Raw genomic sequence first — 16,235 nt, forward strand, 5'->3', positions numbered from 1 at the left:
TATAGTTTGTTGTTAAATTTGTACATTCTGTGCACTGGACTTAAAACAGCATGCTAAATGTAATGGATGAGATGGTGCATTAAATGTTAATTAGTTAACATTAATGCTTCTTCTCTTGGTTTGATCAGATTTCATGGTAACCAAGTTTATTACACTTTCCTACAATTGTTTTTAGTCAGCAGTTTTCTGCGGACTAAACTCTTTGGTATATTTATGTATTAATGCTCTTTGGTATGTGTATTATTTTTGTATTAACATCAATGACCCAAGTCTGTTGCACCAAGGACTCACACACAAGTAATTTATTTTCACTTGATCCCACAGACACTGTCCTACCACCTGAGAGGACATTTTTCCCTTTGTGAGAAATGCTTTAAAAGAAAATATTACAGTGATCAGCTGGGAAATGAAAAGCCACGTTAAACTAGAAAAAAACTAAAAAAGTCCCTATTCAACAATGAAACTCTATACATTTGTCAGATTAAGATCCTCAGTAGCAACCAAATTAAGGATCCACTTTATGGCTCTTGCCAACAAAAGCTACCTTTGCTCCAGTGTGCGTGTGTGTATTATTAAAGAAAGTCCCAACGGATGTCACAGAGTCATTGACCCATTTAAGATCCCTGAAGGTGTGAGATTGAGATTCTGGTGCAGTTGCTTAAAGAATTTATGGGCAAGTAGAAAAATGCAAGAAGACAAGCCAAACAAGTAAAAACTAATCGCCAGGACCTTGATGATGACTGCATGGGCCGGCAGGTTCACTCCCCAGGCCAGTGTGGCAGTGCTGACCAGCACCTTGAGGTAGCCTTTGGAGAACATGCTCTCCATCATACTGCGGTCAGAACGCAGCATGCCGGCATGGTGGATCCCAAAGCCTTCTGGGAACATCTCCTTCATCTCCTTGTTTCTGGAGCGCTGGATCTGAAAGAAATGGATAGTGAGGTAAGTTTCAGGGGAAAAAAGAGAAAACTGTTTAAGGGAATAAGGGTAAATAAAGCAGCTCTGGGTTTTTCGGTTGTAAAAGGTTGAAAGTGAACTTCAGTCCAATGTTTTTTTGAACTGCAGAGAGACGAGACACCTGAGGAGCTCAGCCAAGATTCCTGTTGTATTTTTCCAGAATAATATCATCAATGAAAAAAAAAAACCTCTCTAAAAGCTGTCTAGAACAAGAACATGACGATGTGTGAGAAGAGTCACATCGGACCATACACACGATCCTAACCCTCATCATAAGGAAGTCCTCAAAAGGTATGACCAGGCCATTTGGTGGATTGTAATGCACTGCACGCTGCAGAGGTAAACAACATCCGCAGCCTGGAGACCACACACAGTCAGTGAGATTGAGATGTGTGCTGGTGACTGACAGCAGGGCTATGACCTGGCCGGGCTTCAGGGAAGTCATCATCACAGGGTTTATCTCTCTCTCTGGGCATCTAAATGGAGGTCAGTACCCAGCAGGCCTGTGCACCGCGAAAACAGAAAGCTCATTACGGCCAGCAGCTGACACACACACTGACACACACACACACACACACACACACACACACACACACACACACACACACACACACACACACACACACACACACACACACACACACACACACACACACACACACTGACACACACTGACACACACACACACACACACACACACACACACACACACACACACACACACACACACACTGACACACACACACACACACACTCACAAATGGTTGCTAACCTTGTGGATGGAGGAGAAGGACTGAGACCTTAAGAACCCAACTGTGCAGCAGGTCTTTTGCTGTCTGACTGAAATCTGATAAAATGGCACATTGCTAATTGCTAAAAAGGGGGGGGGAGGGGTTCTCCATAATGTGAAAATAATAGATGTCAAGAAAAAAATCCAGATAAGTATAAATCTCTTTCACAGATCATTTCTATTGAAAAAGTGACTGTTGTTTCTTCAGTGTCAGATTCTGTTGGCTACATTTAATTCTCTGCCATTTATCCAGGGTCGGGTGGTGGCGGCAGCAGGTCAAGCAAAGCAGAGGTCCCTCTCGTCGACCAACATCTTCCGGTTCCTCCTGGGAGAACTCCAGGCGTCCGGAGGAAAGCCCCCAGGAGGCATCCTAATCAGATTCCCGAACACCTCAACTGACTCGAAGCAGCAATGAGGTCTACTTAAAGCTGAGCTCAGCCACCAAGGGCAGAGAATTCATTTCAGTCGCTCATATACGCAGTCTGGTTCTTTCAGTCACTGTCCAAAGCTTATGAGCGCAAGTGAAGGTTGGAACTAAGATGAATGGTAAATCTGGAGCTTTGCCTTCAAATCATCCTCGTTTATTTCCCAGCAGTGACAGCTGACATTTTCTATATTTTGGGAAATATGACCGTAGGTACATGGTAACTCTTCAGTTTGTAGATTTGGTCAGAAGACACAATGTGGGACCTAATTCGTCATTGAAGTCTTGAAGGTTTCATTCACAATGATTTTTGGACATCTTCAACACAGATTTAGTGTCATCTCTCGACTTAAGAGGTGATTTGGAAGAGAGTTGTCCTGTTACTCTTCCACTTACTGCACTTGAAGCAAGGATTTATTCAGATGACAATCCCATGCAGGTGATGCAAGAGAAGAGAAAGCAAGCCTGCTCTGCTGTCTAAAGCCATATCTGTTTGAAAACCAGTGCACACTTTGGCCTGGTGCAAGTCCTGGGGGCCGCTGTGCCCTGTGCTGTTGAGATCCATGTGAGCAGGGAAAGGTGGGTAATTGAAATGCTATGGCTGAGGCTTTGCTTTGAGATGTCAGAGTGTGTTACAGCCATGCTTCCAGCCTCTAATCTAAGGTGAGTTTGCGCTGATGTCTGCTGTGCCATGGTTGTATCTGAGATGGCAGTGACCTAAGCTCCTGATCAGGTCCCATTAGGCCCCGCCGCTCGCTGCTGCCGCTGCTGCAGAGCTCCCTCAGTCCACAGACAGCCACCTGCCAGCTCCACTTACTGTCTATCGAGGCTGTGACTACAGAGAGGACACCAGCCAACACCAGAGCTGTAATAAACTATTCAGAAGCTTGTCAAGCTGTCTGTAAGGAGACCTAAATACAACCAGGTGTATGTGACTGGTTTTACATTTTTGACAATTTAAAGAGAGGCCTTATGTATCCCTGATGCTTTGAGAAACAATATACAGGAGCGAAGCAAAAGCATTTTTAGAAATATGGAAGCGTCAGTATTTTTACACATCACACCACTTTCAAAGCCGAGACTTCAAAGTGCAAAAAATCACACCGAAAATGTGGCGAATGAGGGTGTGTGTCTCTGTAGTGGAGAGTGGTGGATAGATGGCCTCCGTCTCACATTATCACCATCAACACTGACACTCGTGAGCAACAAAACTCCTCATTTACTTTGACATCACGGAGACATGTGGCTAATTGTGGTTCATTTAGTGGCCCTTGATAGTCATATTGTTCAAAGAGGCTGGCTTTTAATGGCAGATAGGCAGGAGGGAGTGGGAGGACGAGTTTCCACTCACACCCACTCTACTCCTCTTTTCTATCATAATCGGCCTCGTTCTCTTCATATCGCGTTTCTGTTGTAGATCCATCTAAAGCGGGACATTTACTAAATTTGCCGCTCTCCTGATCCAACTGTCTCCTGTTCTCATGAGAACTAAATGCGGGAGATTTTTTGGTAGCTCTTTTAAATTTCTTTGACGACACCATTGCTGTAAACAGATAAAAATATAACAGGCCCACTAAATTAGTATTGAATTGGCTGCTTCAATCATTCTGCAGTAGAGTAGACCTGCTGTGAGCCATAAAAAGTCCACAGAGGGAAAAAGTGATTGGTCGCACGATGCTAAAACAAACTCATGTTGATTTGCTGTATTATTCTTTACGGCTGTCAGTTTCCTCTGCTGAAATGGTCATTTGAATCAGATAATAATAATAAATCAGGTTCAGTCGTTATTTGTGTGAATGTCCATTCTGCTGCATCTAAACAGTAACGCCTTGAGATACAGATTAAATAAGTCCACAGATGCCTCTTCTCCGTTGGTCTTCCCTCTTAACTATGGAAAACCTTAGTTTGCTGAATGCAGCTTTTGGTAAATGTATAAAAATATGATTTGAATGGTTAGTTCCTAAGGAGGAACAAACCTAAAAGACACTGTGTTGTGTGTCGTGTTCGGTTACAGTTTTCATCAGTTGCCTTTGAAGTTGGTGTCCAAGAGAACTGAGGGCGAATCATCCTCTTATAGCTCTTCCGTCTGCTTCTCAGCGTTTTTAATCAACCAAATAACTTTTTCGTCCAAAAATGTGTGGATAGGCGACCGCTGTAAGGACGGGACAAGCTGGTGATGCAATGGAAAGGCCAGAACATCTTATTTCAGATCGCGGACGATGAAGGAGAATTGAGACACAGAGAAATGTGAAGTAGTCACGGCATAAAACCTGAACACAATAAAGCAACATTTGGTGAAAATCTAAATATCTTGGCTGGTTGAAAGTACATTTTTGTGTGTATTTGCTGATATGTTATATGTGTTAGCAGAGACAATAGAAAGCAACTATATGGCACCAGCCCTTAGTTCTTGAGCTTAGTGGGTGGCAGAGAAGAATGTGTCTGTTTTAATGCTGATGAAGCAGCGATTAAAGACGAAAATGGACTTGCTACGTGCTACCATGATAAGAAGCGAGGCCCCTCCCTGAGGCTATGACACTGCAGATGAGCTGTAATCCTAGAATAGTCGGTGGGTGGAGAAACTCTCCGCTTTCTACTCACTGTCCCACTATTACACAAAGCTGCGTTTCTATTTCCAGCCACCGATTCTTGTGATGTGAGAGTCTGTCACTCCACTGTGTCACTCCAGTCTCCACCAGCCTTTGAGCTACGACTCACTGTTGTTGATCAGTGCTCTGAGAAGCCGGTGTGGCGCGCTGACATGTTGTCAAAGATCTGCCAGAATGAAAGGACTGGCAGTGGACAAGACTTGTAAAAAATAGTAGCAAATAAAAGCAAAGTGACGTTAATGAGCCTATGCTAGTGCTGCTGTAGAGTCCCCGGAGGTTTCCCGCTCACAGGCATCAGTTTGTCTGAATCGCTGTTTCTTGTCAAACAACGTGACATGAAAGCTGCACATCTAAAGAGCTCAGGGAGTTGAAGGGAAAATATGTCCTCACAAGCAAAGTGAAGGTGTAGAAACGCTCTTCCTCAGAATTATGCCTCCATGTATTCACAGACCAATATATAATGTATAACCACCACTGAAATTCTACGTTAGCATAAGTTGTTTCTTTCCAGGCCTAAATAATCCATGATGGATCTATAATAGAATCTGTGTAATGAACTCATGGGACCACAAGGTGTCTCTTAACCTCCACAGAAAAGCTGCGTGTGCTCCGCTACCAGCCACACGGTTTCAACATTTGAGAGGTGAATATTAAAAAATACTGGAGACAGGGGGTTGGGGGTGTGGAGAGGAGCAGAGGTGAAGAGAAGGAAGGAGGAGGAAGGTGCAGGCTGGATGGTTCAGAGCTGGAGCAAATGAAAGTCAAATGGGCTTTTGAATGCAATACCCTGGGGAGAGCTTTGGGCAGAGGCTTTCTGCGCACAGGTCAAAGCAATATACACTTTGCTTTTTATCCTCACTTATTTTACTACTTTAATATATTTACAAAGAGATTGTGAACACGTACAGCCTCAAATCGAGATTCATTGTAATTCTTATCTTCAGCTAAGACTGTTTCAGTATCTTTTTATTGCTACGAGAGCTGGATTTCTAAACTAACCGGTCGACTCAACTGTTCCATCGTTCACATTCAAACGTAGACAAGACAAGACAGAAATCCATGAGATTGAAATGGTGCACTCGGTTGCAGCAGCTCCTCTCCATAAGTGTTTCTGATTGACTCATTTTTTCATGCATATTATGGAAGTGACAATAAATCTAATTCCGATTGATTCATATACAGGTTCTCATTGATTGAGGTTTAATTGGACTCAATCCCACATATATCATCCTGCTGTCCCAAATACTCAACTGAGCTTCAACTGTGTATTATCCCACTTCAGAAAATAGTCCCCAGCAACTGCATCACTATGTCCTGTTTGAATAGGCCTTCCTGGAACTACAATGACTGGCTGTATTAAGACATTTCGAGCCTATTAATGAATTAAATCATGTATTGAGTTATTTAATGCTGAAATTTTAGTATGAACCACAGATAGAGTGTCAGTCACTTAGAAATAATTCAGTGACAGAATAACCGGTTTGGGATTTATTGACCATAGTGAAATTATAGAATAATTTCTGCTTGAGCTGCTCCCCCCGCGACCCGACCCCGGATAAGCGGACGAAGATGAGATGAGATGAGAATTTCAGCTTTATCATTTTGTCAATTCTCCTGGAATCATGTCCTGAAGGGCAACAAAATAAGTTAATATCAAAGTCTATATTTTACTACTAATAAAAACATGTATTTTTTTACTACACTGTTTTTCATTTTATAAAGCAAATATTACCCAACATCCATTAGTTTTAAAACCAATCAAAACATGCAATGGGAAAACCTCAGCTTTAGATTTAGGAAATTAATAGTTTTTCCTCCATTATTTTGACCAAATGATAAATCAAGAGAACATTTTCTAATTCTGTGAGAAATGAGAATGCCTTTTTTTAAGATTCATATTTTTGGTGATTTTAATGTTTGCCTTCTCATGTATCCCAGTCATCAAGCATGAGGCAAACCATTAACATTTAAATTTGCAGTTCAAAATGCGCCACAAACACAACTGGCTCAAAGCAGCGAAGCTGTATTGTGCTTATAGTTAACTTTCAGTAATCACAGTACAATTACTGTAAATGTCTTTTTATGTTCATTACATTAAAATTTGCACCTCATTTTCACAGTGAGTCTATAAAACTGTCCGGGGGGCATTATGTTTCAAAACAAATTTGCTAATGATAATTAGTTACATGCACTGCCTGTGAACATTATCATTAAATCAGCAGGGAGCCCTTATTGTAAATATAAACAGAAAAACAATAATGTCATATAATATTGCAATGATCGACAATAAAAACAACTTTAGTACAGTAGTAATCACTTGCTTGCTTAGCCACAACCACTTAGGTTTGTTTTATTGTCTCAACTACATCAAGTGGGGGATCATTCTCCAACTGAAGCTGATGAGGACCCTGTGTATAAATATGTGCGGAGAAGGAAAGCTCTAAACTCTTCTGCTGTTGCTACGAGAGTGGGATCCAATGACAAGGTTACATCTACAATCTTGTGGAAAAAGACATTTACAATCTCTTGGCTGAAAGGAGGAATCTGATTTTATTTCACTCATCTATCTTCTCCCTTCTCCTAGAGTTCTGCTCATAACAAGGTTTCCCTTTTTTCTGATTGATCACACCATAAAAGTCTTTATTTTTCTGCAATGCTGTTCTCCACTGAATGTATCAGATGCCCTGTTCATTTGCATTGCTCCTGCCTGAGTCAACCACTAGAGTGGTTGACTTATCCTTCTAGACCTTTCTGCTGCATTTGACACTGTGAACCACCAGATTCTTATTTCCTCCCTTCAGGATCAGGGTGTCTCACGCTCTGCTCTCTCACTGCTCTCATCCTTCCTCAACGACCGCACTTACAGGGGAACTTGGAGATCTGTGTCAGAACCACGTCCTCTCACTACTGGGGTCCCTCAAGGTTCTGTCCTGGTTTATCTCCTCTTTCTCTCTGTACACCAACTCTCTCGGCTCTGTCATTCACTCACATGGCTTTTCCTAGCATAGCTACGCAGATCACCCCCAACTAAGCCAATTTTTTCCCAAATCTGAAACAAAAGTAGCAACTGACCTCTCTCTAACAGGATGTCCCACACCACCTGCAAATCAACCTGGACAAGCCAAACTACTTTACCTTCCAAGGTAAGGCTCTCCCACCCATGATCTGACTATTACATTTTGCAACTCCGTGGTAGCCCCCACCCAGACTGCTAGTAGCCTGGGTGTGACACTCGATAGTCAACTCTCCCTTACTGCAATAATCGCTTGTGTAGATATGTACATGCTGCACAATATCAGGAGAAGAAGTCCCCTTCTCACTCAGAAGGCGGCACAGGTTCTTGTCCAGGCTCTGTTCATCTCACACCTAGATTACTGCAACTCCCTCCTGGCTGTTCTACCTGCTAGTGCTATCCGACCGCTGCAGCTCATCCAGAATGCAGCAGCTCGACTGGTCTTCAACCAACCAGAGTTCACTCACACTACTTCGTTCCCTTCACTGGTAACCTGTGGCTGCCCACATCCGTTTCAAAACACTAGTATTTGCGTGCCGTGCTTTAAACGGATAAGGCCCAGTCTACATCCAGAAGATGGTCAAACCTTAAACACCAGACCGTCCACCAGGTTGCTTAACTTAAATTACCAGCCTGTGATGGTGTCAGGTGTAGATAAATGTAGATTATCCATCCCAGAGACTGTAGCAAATACTGCACAAATCTTTTGACCTATATCACTCGACCAGTAACAGACAGTGGGCCAGTGTAGACAGGAAGCAGATTGACACTCTGCAGTTAGTTGCTTAGTGACAGAAAATACTACAAAAGAGGAAAGCAATGGTGAAAAGTGAGAGTGGTTTTGAGACACAAATGTGAGAGAATGTGCACATAATTGGGTCCGGACATTCCCTGGAGTTTGTCTTTCACGTTTGAACAACGCAGTAGGAGATTCTCTGCTCAGACGCCAAGATGTGATTTTTCTCTGTTCTGCTCATCTTCCTTTTTACCTGTGGGAAATTTTAGTGGGCTGAATCCAGCTTTTAGTGAATGTTTAAAAAAAAAAAACAATTTGAATGGTTCGATCCTAATGAGGAGCCACAAATATTCTGTAACCCCCAACAGAAGTCACTGCTGTGTCCTGTTCGGCTACAGTGATGATCAGTTGCCACTGAAGTCAATGTCCAAGAGAAATAAGAGCAAATTGTTGCCCTCATGGCTCTACGATCTCCAAGGCAACACAGTGGGAAATTAAACATTGCTCATCTTCATATAAAATCGGTACTGTAACAATACAAAGCTGGTTGGAAATCGCAAAGTTCTTGTGTAAATAAAGCGATACGCTGCGTCTGGCTATGGTTTTGTGCTGACCAGAAAACTTTGCAGACCTTACGCACATTCACCACCAGCATTAGGTTTCCATATTCCCTTTTTTTTCAGATGTTAATAGTATATGACAGAGGTTTTTCAACAAGAATAGGGCCCCTGCTGGGTTTCAACTGTTCTCCTCTCACAGGTTCACAATGTCTGCCTAATACCGTGCCGTTTGAATGCTAAGTGAAAGCCTATATGATCAAAAGGCAGGAGATCAGGACTGTTGTGTAAATGCTCTTTTTTAGCATGTTTTCTGAATGCTTTCATTATTTTATCAACAGCAATTCATAATCATTGACTTCAACAAAACAGTATTTAACAAGAATAGATTTGAGTGGGTTTATTAAGGTTTCTGAGCTTGATTGACAGCCTCTTTTACCCCTGAGATAAGACCAATTAAATAACATTAGAAGGGACCACATTTAGCGGAATCACTTCTGACTTTTAATGCTAGATAAATAAATGCAAAATTACTGGACTGACCTTAGGGGTGCCTAATTTAACTGCATATGCATATTGGAGATTAAAAAAAACACCCATAAATATTAATGTGGGGGGCAATTTCCAGAGTGCAAATAAGCTGTGCATTATCTCTGTGTGGGCTTAGAGTGGATTCAACCTGATGCCCCTTCCTTTGCCTGAGCAGGCCACACTGAGAAACACTCAAAGATGGACTAATGGAGCGGATAATACTCATTATGTCGGGACACAGGCAGAAGATCCAGGAGTGAATTAATGCACTGTTAGTGCACACACAAGCGGGTTCATTAATGTAGACATACTGTGTAGGTCCAGTTACACAACTGCTTCTAAGTTACTCTTTTGAATGTGGACTCGTTTGTCCATGCAATTTTTTCCCCCTGGAACTTAATCTCTTGTCTCCATTTCCATTTTTAGAAAGCATGAAAAGTGATCTGATTTGTATACATATCCCATTTAAATAGAGGGAAGATTAGAGGCGCATCAATCTTGGCTCAGCCCCAGGGAACAAAGAAAAAGGTTACTAAATTTATCACTCTGCCTTCTGTTGCAGGGGATTCAAATTTGGGAGTCGGAGTCTGACTGACTGTCCTCTGGGGGAGAATAGAGCTCCCCCTCTGTGTACTCTCACAGCACAGAGACAATCAATTACACACACGCACACTCACGTCCTGCTCTCATCACTGCACACACATACAATATAGTAACACTGTGTTGTACAGAGTTACACTAATGATGAACAGTGAATCAGGAAAACCAGCGATTTCTATAGTCCAATATATTCTATTTCTCTTTTGCTTCTATTTAAAACACAAGTAAACAAAATGTATAACTGCCACAAAGAACAAGAAATACCTGGGTCGTATTTTAGGTATTCCATATCTTAAAATGTATATTTTTGTACATGACATAGAAATTAGCACAGCAAAATCCATCCACACCACCCAATAATGGGTGAGGCTGGAAGCTTGAAGACATACTGACAACCTCTGAGGTTTGTTAGTTTGCCATTATAGTCTCTAACCCAGACTGTATTTACAGATGGATGACACAAAATATCCTGCCTACATATGCCTCCATCGTGCACTATTGATGTAATTTGGAACCAGAGGCTGTACAATAATGATCGTAATGTGTAGCCATGGTATAGAGTTTCAACCAATCAACAGTAAGTCTCAGCTGTCAATCATGATTTTCACATGATTTATATATCATCGAATTACTCATTTAAACCAAACTTATCAGTAACATAAACACTTGTACATACATCAGATAGGAACTACCTAAGATGACAGACACCAAGATGGAAGAGGAGAGGGCTTATAACCTATACTACAGCCAGCCACCAGGGGGGCAATCTAGATGATCTGGCTTCACTTTAGGTGATGTCCGTCTTTATTTGCAGTCTATGATCTCCAACCAGACAATTTATTGAATCTTAATTAATATATTTGATTAAGTGTCTACAAACATTCCCTTTTGTGTATGCGTTTACAACAGTTCAATAAAAGTGGACAGTGGACATAGCTTATTAGCCATGATAGCTTCAGGTTAGCATGGTCAGGCCAGAATGCTGCTTTAGCAACACACATTGGTCACTGGAGTTATGGATCTGTTGAGTGACAGGGACAGAGGCACAAGCTAGACCGTCTTCTCATCGTCTCTTCTCTTCTAAGTTTGGAAATAAGCTTCAAACTCCAAAACGTCTAATGAGTTTCGAGGAATTTAAGATTGGAAAATACTGAAATGACTATGTGGGAAACAAAAATACTTCATCCCTTCAATATATTGTGTTATATACATACTGTATATGATTTTGGCTCAAGGTTAGCATAAAGACAATCTTTCACAATACTTGATAGATTAAGCTACTTATCATTATCACTATCAGATTTTCTGCTCGACAATGTTAAGAATAAGGCAAAAATACTCAGGACTTCTTTCATTAAAAAAGGATTAAGACAGTTTTTATACCTGTTTCTCACACTGGCCATAGTCTGGACCCTGGTTTGGTTGAAAGCAGGTGATCTCTCCAAGGTTCTTTGCCATCTCGATCATTCCCATGGCCGTCCTCACTGTAGCATTACGGGCGTGGACAAACACCATCACCTGATACACGGAGACATAAAGTGATAATACCTTCAACATGATGCAATGCAAATCATCTCATCTATAGAATTTCACTTAAAAGACAACTGGTTCAACAATTACTGCAAAGACTCTCGAAACCCTCTGCAGGTGAAACCATGTAGATATACATAGATGGTGACTAATTTAAAGGGAAACAGAAAGTGTTGAAGCAATGTGATGTTCTCCTGCAAGCCTTTAGAACAGAAAAATTGCTTTTTGTCAGATGTTCTCTGGGTTTTTGGAATGGACATACAATGGACAAAGAGGAACTAAAATCTTCTAAAAGAGAGTCCCTCATATTCTGTTTTGATGATACTGTTAGACCGCTGTCAAACATGTTGGTCCAAAATCTCCCAGAAGAGTTTAGCTGGGTTGAGTTTTGGTGACTGTGAAGGCCAACGGATTAGAATCATAACACCTCTTATGTCCTCTGTGGAATCATCTGCATTCATAAGCTTTCTTCAATCGTTCCCTTTGTCAAGGAAGTAATCTTTTCACCCCAGTCGGTTTGGTTACTACTGAATGTATGTCCAAGAAATTTGGTTAAAAGATGGAAATGGGCAAAGAAAAACCCACTATACTTTGGCATGGATCTGGTATCTGTTATGTCGCAACATCTATATCGCTCCCTGAGTTAAATGCTAGATTTTAACAATACTTTAATATTCAAGAAAACAACAGCAAGGGGACGAAATTAACTTTGAAATCATCTTGCTTGCTATGATCATTCTTCCGGTTCAAACTGGCCTAGACGTCTTACTATTTCTTCAATTAGAAGTAATGATAAAATGTGAAGTCCTTGTTCTGCGCAAAAATAAATCTATAAGCTGATAATCGCTTTCAGCAGTCGGAGTAAGACATGTGAACCTACTCTACATATTCTGAGCCTTTTCATTCTATATTTAGGAGCATGCAGATATTGAAAATATTTTCTCTGGTTGCAACAACAGCACAGAATGAACCCGCTGTGTACACTGGTAAATACTGTTTTTAATTGTGTAACCTTTTAGGATTGAAATATATTATTAGACCAAACAATATTGCATGACTGCACACACTACCAGCAGGCAGCTGTGTGTATGCTGTAAACACAGTGGGTCCGAGGAGACCACTGCAGCAAACGTTATTTATTGAAGGTGTTTTATCAGCACTACTGAGCTGTGTGGAATCATTGTTGGCAGTAACCGCCGGCTTCTCAGCTTATTAAACTTCTTTCTGGCAGCATGGTTCCCGCCAAGAGGGCAGTGGGAAAGGAAATTTCATCCATCAGATCCTCCCAGATGAAATTAATATATGTCACAGCCACTTCTTGACAATTTAATATTTTGAGCAAAGAAGAACCGTTCCCAGCTGAGCTGCTTCCTCAGCGGTCTTAACCTACGACACGAGCCCGGACTGCACCATTTTGGGGAGAATAAAAAAAGAAGTTGTCAGTGGTGAGGTAGAATCAAGTCGGTTTACAAGTTCTCAAGGGCCTGAGAAAGACTCATATTAAGTGAGTCTCTAAAGGGGAAAGTGTGTGTGTGTGTGTGTGTGTGTGTGTGTGTGTGTGTGTGTGTGTGTGTGTGTGTGTGTGTGTGTGTTTGCCCATGTGTGTAAACTTGCAATAAAATGATGCAGACAGGATAACAACCGTGATCAATAGGGAGTTCAACCCCTGTAGCAGATGGGAGCTAAATGATGAAGTCTGCATTCACAACTCTCGTGCTCCCAAAAGGCCGTTCTGTGGCTGCAGAGTGGGAGCGGAATGAGTGGAGGGTGGTGGTGGGTGGACGGTGTAAGGAAGCGGAAGGCAGCACTGGGGGAGATAAGGCCTTCAGAGACTTTAGATAGCAGGTGTTCATTCCAAAGAGTTCACAGAAGTAGTTATTGCAGGAGTTTTTCTCTTCATGAAAAAGAAGAATGTGTTCAAGGGATAGATTTGTATTAGACCCACATCGCCCTGCACCTCTTTAAGTCGTTCTCGTCCAAACATTTTCTTACAACAGTTTTAGTAAAAAACAGTATCTTGGGAAATGAAGATTATCTGTTGTAAAAAATGATTTGTTCACAGAAATGTCATGTTTACATACTTTATTATGACATACATGTACAAACTCTGCTACTTAGAGTTGAATCATACAGCAGAGTTCTTACCTGATGACCGGCTTTAACCTGCTCCACAACTTTGTTGTAACAAACCTCCTCCATGTCACGAAGCTGCTGGATCTGAACAGGACACAAAATCAAAATGAGTATTAATTATCTGATGCAACTAATAAAGCTTGCAAATATTCCATGATCAAAGTTTCACTTTAAACTAATTTTCTGCTCCCTGACTAAACCTCCACTACAGTACAAGTATCTCAACACTGACACCGAATGGTAGTTAACTTATAAATGTTGTGTTGTAATGGAGTCCTATACAAAACACTGCTTTGAAACCCCATTTGTCTGAGTTGTACATACTGTGTATTGTATGTATCACCTGCTGTAGCTGTTGTATGGAAAAGTTACAGAAGTCGACAGGTTTACACTGACGGCATCATCGTTCGTTTACCTTGTTTGTACTTTTGACGCCTACAAAGGTCTGTCCAAGGGGCACAGGTCTGAAGCGACTGTCGAAGAAGAAGAGGCCGATATAAGGGTTGACATGAAGGAATGAGGCAACATCTAGGTAGTTGGGCAGGGTGGCTGATAGTCCCAGGATCCTGATCATACTCTGGGTTGACTCCACCTAAACATCAGACAACAACACAGAGTTAAGATGATACCAAACTCTTTCCTTTGCAATTGCATTGCAGATCGGGACAGAAACAGGCATATGTGTCCACAAGTGAAAGGAAAGTGCAGAAAGTCTCAAAGCAGTAAAGTGACAATTTACGGAAATTCACAATGTTCATTATAAGTAACCATTAAGACACAAGAGCATGGGAGATGTAATTATCTTGAATTACTCTTTTGATGATCAAATCGGCTGCGCACAATTGAAATGGTAAATTTTGCACAATATACCTTCCCAAAGCACTAATTTCATTCACTAATTAGTTCTGGAAGTTTTACTTTCATTCAGTTGCAGTTGAGCTACAGACAACAAGGCAAAGATCACACTTCAGCAGGAGTTTCAGATTAAAAGACCTGCAGCAGAGGGAAGGATTGTGTCCTTTGAACAACCGTATACATCTGAGCACAGGTTGAAAGTTGAAGTTAAAAAGATAATATTTTTATGGCGCCTAATAGTGCCATAGTCCGTATCAGTAAACTCACACAATGACAATAAGATAATGAAAATTAAGACTATTTCCCGAACCTAATGTGAACACACAGGGGAGGGTGGAGCAATTAAAAAGGGCTGATAGTCGAGTGGAAACTGTGTCAACAAAAGTAAAAGTATTGTGTGGAAAAGTAGGAAGCTTCCAGATCTATGTCTTTGACTTCTCAGATAGAATAAACAATCTTTCTCGTGCACTGCTTTGCCTTTATTGTGGCTTTGAAACTTTGAGAAAATTCTTGAAGGTGTGGAGGAGAGGGTGTGGTGGTGGTGGTGGTGTGGGGGGGGACTGTGACAGGGAAGATTGGTAAGGCCTTTAATGTGATGCAGTACCTGTCAAACCATACCATCAAGATAAGACCTAACCAATCCCGGCTCCAGCCCGCACTACACATTCACACCAGTGCTTTTCAACCTCTGTGCAGAAGATGTGCATAATGTTCACCTACAGAGAGTCTGTAGCGTCTGCAGGTTTATGCTATTTCACCTTCTACTTCACGCAACTATGTGCTCAACTGCTTCTCTTTACAGGCATGAATATTACATGTTTCAGCTAAGCTGGTGGCATCCTAAAAATGTCAATGCAATTGTGATTAACAGCTGAATTTAGAGCTCAAGTGGGCAATGAGCTGAATATAATAAAATAAGGACATAATATTAAAATGAGATCATGTGGTTATCTGTAAGACCTCTGTGGTTTTGTTTCGAGACCCATGCAGTTCACAAAGCTCCAGAGAAAAGCTTTAAACAAGGAGTATCTAAGATCTGCAGTGGATTTGCATGCAGACCTGGAACGCCTGGACCTTCCAGTCACTAGAACCAGGATGGATAACATCACACTGCCGATTCCTGTCTCCACAAAAATCTTGTAAGCAAGAGAACAAAGACAAACTTTGGTCCTTTAAAACATCTCAGTTTGTAATAAAAATAACGTCAGCATACAAGTGTTTCATCTTAGAATATGATAATGACCAGGACGGCTGCAGCTTCTACCACTTACATGTCCATATCTGCATGATACATAACAGTAACGTAGAAATGGAAACTAAATGTCACAATTGCAGGTTACATTTACATATAGAAGTAAGCAGTCAGCTGCATCAGTGTGGGATTAAAGTGTCTATATGAAATGAGGGGGATATTATTGAGCTAAACCATGCACGGACGTCTGAATGAAATGTATGTAGTTTATTTTAAGAGCCAAACATCAATTACACGAAAATTAAGTT

General features: G+C 41.3%; 1 protein-coding gene across 2 annotated transcripts in view; it reads right to left on the reverse strand.

Annotated features, from left to right (window-relative positions):
* Window positions 1–16,235, reverse strand: part of ascc3 (activating signal cointegrator 1 complex subunit 3) — a 121,076-nt gene that overhangs the window by 39,294 nt on the left and 65,547 nt on the right. For both annotated transcript variants that reach the window (XM_053432395.1, XM_053432394.1), the window contains exons 12-15: window positions 14,296–14,472; window positions 13,893–13,964; window positions 11,601–11,735; window positions 730–921 (exon numbers count right to left, since the gene is read on the reverse strand). In XM_053432395.1, coding sequence (XP_053288370.1) covers window positions 730–921; window positions 11,601–11,735; window positions 13,893–13,964; window positions 14,296–14,472 — 576 coding nt within the window. The remainder of the gene's footprint in view (window positions 1–729; window positions 922–11,600; window positions 11,736–13,892; window positions 13,965–14,295; window positions 14,473–16,235) is intronic.

The sequence above is a fragment of the Pleuronectes platessa genome, chromosome 10 (genome assembly GCF_947347685.1).
Source record: "Pleuronectes platessa chromosome 10, fPlePla1.1, whole genome shotgun sequence".
Lineage (NCBI taxonomy): Eukaryota > Metazoa > Chordata > Actinopteri > Pleuronectiformes > Pleuronectidae > Pleuronectes > Pleuronectes platessa.